At 37.2% G+C, this 9046-nt stretch overlaps 1 protein-coding gene across 1 annotated transcript in view; it reads left to right on the plus strand.

Moving 5' to 3' along the window:
* Positions 1–8092, plus strand: part of LOC104495772 (von Willebrand factor A domain-containing protein 8-like) — a 49433-nt gene extending 41341 nt beyond the window's left edge. Inside the window, exons 13-16 of the mRNA XM_010138787.1 lie at positions 2822–2990; positions 3336–3413; positions 6928–7043; positions 7951–8092. Coding sequence (XP_010137089.1) covers positions 2822–2990; positions 3336–3413; positions 6928–7043; positions 7951–8092 — 505 coding nt within the window. The remainder of the gene's footprint in view (positions 1–2821; positions 2991–3335; positions 3414–6927; positions 7044–7950) is intronic.
* The last annotated feature ends 954 nt before the right edge of the window (positions 8093–9046 follow it).

Below are 9046 nucleotides of genomic sequence, written 5' to 3' on the forward strand. Positions count from 1 at the left end.
AAAATCACCCTGAACACACTGTGCAGACTGTTCTGATCTGCCTCTCAAGAGCAGTGGAGGTAATCCTTGGCTGGAATTAAACACTGATGTCAAAAGAACGACACGCGTATTATTAGGAGAGTGCTCTACTACCTTGAGTAACCATGTAATAGAGAGAAGATTAAAGACTCTTTGTATCAACCACTTAACACCAAATCTTCTCACTGTGTTTGAGACCTATTAAGTAAAAGGTGTCAAGTTTTTAACAAGTTATACTTATGTGGTCTTCTTCTGCAAAGAACAGAGGATGTCGGGAATTTCTTTTTTATAAAGTATAACTCCATGTAGGAAGGAGGTCCATGTTATATTCTTTTACAGACTTGATCTGTAATGTGAAGGAAGAACTTTGAAGCTCTTCAGTTGCTACGAGGGAAGTTGGGAACTTTCAGAGCGTTGCAGCATTGAGTCATTTGTGGCTTTTGTTTTAATAATACACTTAGCTTGACATTTTCAACATTTCAAACTTCAGACCAAACAATAGGCTTTTGAAGTAGCCAAATAATTTTAACTGGAAGCCTGCCACAGTGATGTTGTGTGATATGTCCAAATCTAGAGAGTACATCAGTGACTTTGATATCACCAAGTTAGCTTGCCCTGACTTTGCATATCTCCTCTCCTCCCACATTTCCCCATGCTTTCCCTGGCTCGCCCCACCATGCCCTTCGAGTTAGGCGGTGACATGGAGGTGGTACAAGAGAAATGTGTTCCCTTTATTAGGGAAAGCTGACTGCTTCTTGTGTTCTCTTATGGTATTGCAGAAGGACCAGAACAGGTCCTTTGAAATTGATGGATTTCTGGAGGGGGCTTGTTTTTCTTCTTAGTAACAAGGGAGGAGGTGAGTCTTGAAGTATATATATTTATCCTATCAAGGAAATGTTTTCCTCTGTAATAAGGTTGGCTAATGTTCCATGACCTTCTTTTATGCTTAGCAACAGTGACATTCCCATTGGTTCCGCTTTCGTGTGATGTTTTCAGACATCTATTTCTATTTTTATCAATCAGGGAGTAGCTTCTAGGCTTAGGACTTTCAGCTGAGAATAACTCATACCACCCCTTGTGTTTGCTTTGATACAAGAGACTGCTATAATTGCTCTGTTGTATCACAGGTTTATTGTTGTGATGAACAGAAGAGCCAGCTGTGCAGTAGATTTAGTTTATGTTTAATGGTTATAGTCTGTCTTCAGATTTTCCTGCTTATGCCAGTTTAACCAGGAAGAAATCTTGCCTCCAAATTTGATTTCAGATGTAGTAATCTATATGGAAAATGACACAGTAACAGGCATATCTGTTAATGTAAACTGTGCAATTAAATTTCACTTGCTTTTTCTAAATTAACATTTCCTGTACTGTGAAATTAGTTGTTGCAAACAGGCCCTCCTTGCACAATTTGCCTGGCTTTTGTGTCTGACTTTTTACCTTTTATTTATGCTGCTTCTGGAGATCATGTGCTTTTAGAGATCAGTTGTGCTGATTGATGAACACCAATGAATTTCCACCCTGAAGAGGTGACAATATTGCATAAATAAGGGAAACAATAGATGTGAGGAAGGCAAAAATACCAAAAAACAAGGCAGCAGTCTCCTACTGCCCTAACACGTGCATCTGAAAGTTGTGTATTTAAGTTTTGTCTTGATCACAGTAAACTCCAATTATCTCCAGTGGAACCAAGTAGGCAGGTGTCCAAGAGACTATTAATTACTAAATCCTGCAGTGTGAACTGGGGGACACTGACTGAAGCTAGCAGGTCAGTTCCATAAAGATTTAAATAATAATAAAAGTACATTTAACAACCACGAACACGTGTTGTCACGAGGAGTTGTGGAGTTGGATAGGATGAAGAAGTTAAGACAGGGATTAGAAAAATTTGTGGGTAAACAGACATTAAAGCATGTAGAGATCTACCCTCCAGTGTCTTTGAAGATATGATGGTGGCTGGGAGGGTATGAGGGGGACAGACTACTGGTAGTGGCTAGGCTTATGTGCTTTCACCAATAAGTATTTCCAGGTGTCGTAATCAAAGACAGAACATGTAATGAGATGGGTAGATTGAAGGACCCAGTAGCCAGCAGGGCATTTCTGAAGTTCTTGTAAATCTTAATCTGCTGTTGGAGGGACACGTCTGCCCATGCTGACTCTGAAATGAACCAAGGGTAATGTGACTAGTTTGGTCTTTGAAGTACAGCTTTCAGTAACATTACAAAGTTAGGCATATCAGTCCCACCCCATGAGTCTAAGTGGTTTTCCAAGGGCCACAGAGAGCATCAGTAAGGGGAATGTTTCTAAACCATCACTAAATCCAGCTCTTCATGGTATCTAGGCCAATCTCTACAGTATCATCCTTTCTGTCAGTCTAATTGAGTAAAAGAAGTTACTCATTACTGCAGCTCTGGTAGAGCTTCTCTCCCTGATTTGCCTGTGAAACATTCTGCTTTAGGTGAAGCACTTCTAAAATTCTGTCAGATGTGTCCATTTCAGACATAAAATTCCATAGACTGTAGTTAAGTTGCTAATATTTCGTCATCTCAAGGCATGCAGGTCCTGTTGCAGATGAGATTTGAGCATAAAAGATATTCATTTATAAAATTGTAAGTCACATCATGCCATCTTTTTTTTAAAAAATGAAGTTGCATTGCAAATAATCTGAGTAGACCGTGATATGATTCATTACAATAATTTCATGCTTTTTTTCATCTGTTGTAAAAATTCAATTTGATATTCACTGCTTAAGCTAAGTAGTGCATTTTTAAACTTGGGGTGGTTTTTTTTTTTTTTTTTTTTGCAGGTCTATCTATCCTATCCATCCTTCTTTCAGAATAGTTGTCTTAGCAGAACCTCCTGTCATTGGAAGTAGTACCCAGCAGTGGCTGGGTCCTGAGTTTCTGACACTGTTTCTTTTTCATAACGTTCAATCTTTAAGCAAGACTGAAGAAATAAAAATTATTAAAGAAATGGTAAGTACGTTCAATGTTTTAGGCACTTACTATTGCTTACTGAACGTGATTATTTACTACATAAAAAACGTTTTGCTATTTCAATGTAGCATGGAGGAGTCCTCATTTTCAAAGCTTATAAAAGCAGCGTATCTGCTTATCTTTAAATAATACTGATATAATTTAGCAATCTTATTGTGATCTTAAATGATACTGTAATAGAAAAATGTTCTTTGTCAAAATTGTGTTCCTTTTTGGCTGACATAAAGCAACTGCAGCAACCGTATGCTCTTAGTGTCTGGATGTAGCTGTGTATGGAATCTGAGTATCTTGCAGTAAGATTAACGCTTTTTTTCTTTCGAGCAGATTCCAAATGTACCCAGTGTTGCTGTAGAGCAATTGTTGTCGTTAGCACATAAGCTTCGGGAGACAAATGACACCATGGTGAGCCCTTGGGTTTTTGGGGCATTTGTTTGGGTTGGTTTTTTTGTTTGGTTTTGGGGGGGTTTTTTGGTTTTGTTTTTTTTGTTTGGTTTTTAAATTTATTTTCTCCTACTGTGACTATTTCTTTTAACAACGGCTGGATGAAGCATGCTAAACTATACTAGTATTTCAAAGGCTGCCTGGTTGGAAAACTAGTCTCAGAAAATTATTGCTGGCAATTACTGCACTGCCTACTGTAAACCTTTTTTGATTTATGATGTACATTTTTAGAATCTACATAAGTAAAGTTTTTAGGAAATTGCCCCAATCTCAGAGAAGTCAGGCAGAACAGTACACCTGTTGTCAATAGGTTTAGATACATGATTCACAATGAAACATGCTTGAGATGCCTTTTGAATAGGTATGGATATAATCATGCGTGTCTGAATATTTTTTGATTAGTTCACTTTAGTCATTGGAACTTTGTTAGGTCAATTATTGGGGCTTTTGGGGCACTGGGGATTACCTAACCATTCATTATAAAAAGCCAACAGGCAACAGCAAAGATGCAGAAAAAGGAAAGCTCCAGAACTTCTGGCAGCGTTACTGCTACAGGCTATTCTATTAAAGCAGTTTTGTCAAGAAAAATAAGTTCTGCCGACATAGTAACCACAAAATTATTTTAAAAGATACAGTCAAATTATGGTGAAAAGAAAAAGAAATTTTTGCTATGGCAACTAAAGCACTGGATGTTTTTAATGGGACTGAAATGTAAAACATTTTTAGTGGAATCCAGCAATTTAATTGGTGTACAAATGTAATCCATTTTCCTTAGTTCTCATGATTTTAACATGGGTAATAGTTTTTGCAGTATTGCTGTTTAAGAAGCTGAGAGAGGCTGTTATGCTCTTCTGAGCTTAAAAAAACCAAGTAAAAAGGCTGACTTTTAGGTTCACCTTTGGGACAGTGTAGTTGTTACTATCTGTTTAGCTTCCTACACCTAATGCATAAATGACGGGTTTCGACATACTTGGAGACATACCATGCCTTCACAGAGCATTGCAAAAATCCTTTCCAAATAACGTGTCATTGTGAAATACCTAAATGAAGTATATGATGTTGGATGAGAGGTGAATCACAGTATGGATGGAGAAAGGGTTCTTGTAGATTAGCAGTGACGTGAGACATTTTGAGAATAGCACATCTGTGTGAAGAGCTGAAATGTGTGCTTTAGGTATGTCAGGCTATTTATAGAGTTACCTAGAAAAGTAAGCCTATGCCAGAGATTATCCTGAAATATTAACCGTTGTTTAAAGTGATTTTGTTAACAATAGAAGGATACCTGTAGACTATTCAGCCTGTGGGCATTGTCTGCGTCATTGCATTGTTTGCTTGATTTACGATAGAATCTCGAGACCACAATCAAGATCCTGTTGAGTTAGATGCCTCATAGATATATATATTACCGAGACTGTCGCTAACCTAAATTTGAGTTTATAGTTATTTGATATAAAATATAAAATACAGCAGAGAAAATTTTGTTCCCAAAACTGCAAATGCAAGTTGCAAATATTGCAAAAGATGTAAAACAGCTTTTCCTCTGTGGTTCTGTTCTCTCTGCTTATTTATTTCAGTGCAGAATCTGATGCTGTATTTAGAGCTTTAAAATGCTTTTAGATATTGGACTTCTGAGGGTGGCACAATGTATGAAATACACTACATCAGTTACTATGCTCAGCTGCCATTCTGCATCAGTGCAGCCTCATAGATTGTGACTTAGGAGGATTGCTCACCTGCCAAAACTTACTCTACTTGGGAACATTTTAGCTGTTTAAGATACTTTTGGAAAGAGAATATAATCTCCAAAGGCAGCAAGGGTTCTGACTAGTGAACGGTGAAGGATACAGCAGTCACCCCTGTCTCTTCTCCATGCTTCACACATGGCTGAGTAGGTCTTTGAAATAACACTTGAAATGCCATTATTTACATCGCGGTGTCCATAATGTTGGTTGGTAAGCTGTGGTGATTCAGAAGATGCTTGATAATCTCCCGTCAGTGAAAGCAGGAGGAGCAGGAGTGGTATTCTTTGCAGTTAACCCAGTCTAAATCATCCTTGCTCGTTGCTTAGAGGTATGCTGAAAATACTATCCTTTGCTTTCTCAGCATTTGAGTAAAGTTTTGTACAATTTCATAGAACTGATTTTATTTTTTTAATATTAATGCCTGTTTGTCTAAACTGCAGTTTTCCAGGGGAAAGAATTGGTGTTAAGACATTTCTCATGCTTGAAAATTATTAAGGGGGTGGGGGTGGGGGGAGTGGGAAGGCTCTGAAGTTGATGAAGTGGTGTTTGTCTCTCTCCGTTTTGTTTTTTTTTCTTTTGCCTGGATGGCAAATTTCAGGGTTTTTTTTTTCCAATTGAAACAGCGTAGTATATGAAGATAATTGTAATGCAGTTAGAAATCATTTATATGAACCAAAACAAAATGTTTTGAAATTACCTTATTAAAATATTTCGCTTGACCCCAGGCAAAGCATGGCGTGACTTATCAGATCATGCTCATTGTTGTGTGTTTCCTGCTAAAATAAGGAACCTATTTGTATTAGATACCTTCATCCGGTAGATATAATTATAGAATGATTTTTTTATCAGTCTTTGTATCTCCCTTTAATATATGGTCATTTGTTTTGGGGGTTTGTTTGGTTGGTTGGTTTTTTTAAGTTTTACTTTATTTGTTTGAGGTCTGCCTTCCCAGGTGTTGAATCATTTTTGTAAGTCTTTGCTGAATCACGTCCAGTTTTTAGCATTTATTTTAACATGTGGACAGCAGAAAAGGACACAGTGTTCCTGTAACGGCCCGCCCAGAAGGCCTGTGCAGAGGTGATACAATCTCCTTACTGCTGCCCAGCGTTGTCTTGTTTATATGTCCACGAATCCTGCCAGACTCTTTTGTCAGAGTATTACATGTGGAGCTTGTAGTCATTTGTGAAGAGCAGGTCACTTTTTAGGACATTGACATAGGTCATTTAGGACATTACAGTGGCTAACCTCCTTGTTATTGTTAATATTGGTTAGTGTTAGGTTTTGTTCAGTGAATAAAATTCAGTTATCGGCACATTTTTCTTCCTGTTGCTTATCGACTATACCACTCAAGAAGACCTTCCGCTGTGCTTTTTGCAACCGACTTGCCTTATCCTACATTGGCCTTTTCAGCCATCAGTGCGCTTGCAGCAAGCGTGGATAAAACCCTTCCCAAATCTTCGTCCGCAAAACCAAGCCATGATGATGAATAAGTGAAATCATAAAGCTAATCTTTTGATGACGAGTGGCAGTGAATTACTGCAACAAATACAGAATTATGAGCTTGTAAATTAAAAAGCTCAAGCTCCTGTAAGAGGCAGAAAACATCTATAAATTCGGAGAGAAGTTGAAATAATTCCATTTGGATTACTTTTTTCACCTGACTTTTCCATTCTAAATCCGTGAGATCCAGTCCCAGAGATCAAATAATTAAACGACCTTGTATTTTTTGACAGGCACAGTCACTGGCTTCGTCTTTATCTACTCGACAGCTATTGCGAATTTGTCGTCGACTGTCACAATATCCAGATGAAAGCCTTTACCATGCTGTTAATAAAGCCTGCCTTTCCAGGTAGAAATGTTAGTTTTAGTGGAAGTTCAAGAGCTTTTGTCAGTTGTTAACATGCAAGATGTCTTTTAACGTGTTTTAGTAGACAATACAATTGCTTCACGCTCCTTAAATTCTGTCATTTCTTTAGAAGTATTTCTGCGGTATTCTCAAACCTAAGAGGTAAGTAGAAATGACTTGGTACTCTTTCCTTTATGAAGATATTTCACTGCATTATGTAGATTATGACCACTATCAACATTACTTCACTGTCTTAAAACACTCAAAGAGGAGTTTTAATATTGTCTAGTATGACTAGATGTTAGGTGGAGGCTTGGTTTCAGTTCTAAAAGCTGTATCTAGAAAAGTTAGGAACATTTTGTTTGTTAGGGGTTTTCTTGTGGGGTTTTATTTTGGGTTGGTTGGTTTGTTGTGTTTTGGGTTTTTTTCCCAATAAAAAGCAAATTGTAATTATCAAGACGTTTGGAAAACTGCAAAGGCTAGTTCTGGACACCTCAGAGCTTACGCTTTGTCTTTGGAACCTGGGGTCCAAGTGCACTGAGTCAAGAGAAACGGTATTTCCGAAAAAACATTGTTTCTATTGTAGCTCTTACTGGCAGTGAAATAAGGACATTACATACTTCCAGTCCTAATCTAACCTACAATAAAACCCTGTTGCAATATTTGATAGCACTGAAGCCTTTTAAAATGAGCATGCAGCCACAAATGTAGTTTATTGGCTATGGAAGAAGCTCAGTTTCTCTCCTTAGGGATAGGTGAAATGTTGAAGACTGAATGTGAAAGGAATAGACATTCAGGGTTTGGAGGTCCAAGTAAAGCTTCGTATGGGTTTTTGATTACAGAAAATACTAAAAAGTTCGTTAAAAAACTTCCTTAAAATACAACCACCCTATTATTTTTTTTCACTTAGGTTTTTACCAAAACTTGCCAGATCAGCTTTACATAAAAATCTGCAGGATTCTGGTATCGAGACAAGTCCAGATGACACGAAGAAACTGGAGGAAAAGAGTTATACATGTAAGCTACTGCATCTTTTGTCCTTGTCTTCATGAATGTACTCAGACAGCTGCGCATGTAAAGGTGTATTAATTATCCTCAAAGTTAAATACAGTTTGCACCAGTTATATCAATTTAACTTTGTTCTACCAGAATGAAGTGCTGCTCTCAGTCTGTTAATACTTTTGTATTGTCTGCTGTATTCCCAGCTCATGGAATTCTGTTCTCCATCATGTTTAAGTGTTTCCTAGTCTATAAGATCCATGGCCTCAGGCTTTCTTGGCTGCTTTTTTCTTCTCTTGTTTTTTCTCTTTTTTTTTTTTTTTTTTTTTTTTTTTTTTTTTTTTTTTTTTTTTTTTTTTTTTGCCATCACTGGTAACTACTCTTCTGTATAGTTACAGCCTTCATTTGATCTTAATATTTCTCTGTTCTGTTTTTTACTATCGCTTCTTTCTCTCCACTGTTAAAATCAACCTTTTTCTCAATAAGACTCTTGTACAAGTCTTGGGTTATAGTTTGCGTTCATACTGGCACACACTTCCTCATTAGTTTCCTTTCTTTTTATTCTCTTTAAATTCCTGTGGTTGTTAGACATTGCCTTTATCAAGTAGATCTTTGATTCTTTCCTTTATCCAACTTCTCGTTTGCAATAGCCTTCAGTGCTTAGCATATATTTCTGCTTCTGCCATTTTTCTCACTTCTGCTTTCTCATTCCTACCTGACCCCTGGTCTTCATGACAGCTGATCTTTTCATATCTTCTGTCAGGCAGCACACTTTGAGCAATTTGCCATTTTCCATGCACTAAATTTTTCCTTTACCTCACCAGTGGTATCTCTGCTGGCACTCTCTGTGTTTATTCTCAGTTTTGTGATATATTTGACTTCTGTGTTTTTACTGTTAGATCTTTGTGGTAGTAAACACATCTGTGGTTTTAATTAATATGGATTCTGGTTTTATAGATTTTATTTATATGTGTATATATAAAATATATATTAAAACATATATGAAT

The sequence above is a fragment of the Buceros rhinoceros genome, unplaced genomic scaffold (assembly GCF_000710305.1).
Source record: "Buceros rhinoceros silvestris isolate BGI_N320 unplaced genomic scaffold, ASM71030v1 scaffold3526, whole genome shotgun sequence".
In the NCBI taxonomy this organism is placed as follows: domain Eukaryota; kingdom Metazoa; phylum Chordata; class Aves; order Bucerotiformes; family Bucerotidae; genus Buceros; species Buceros rhinoceros.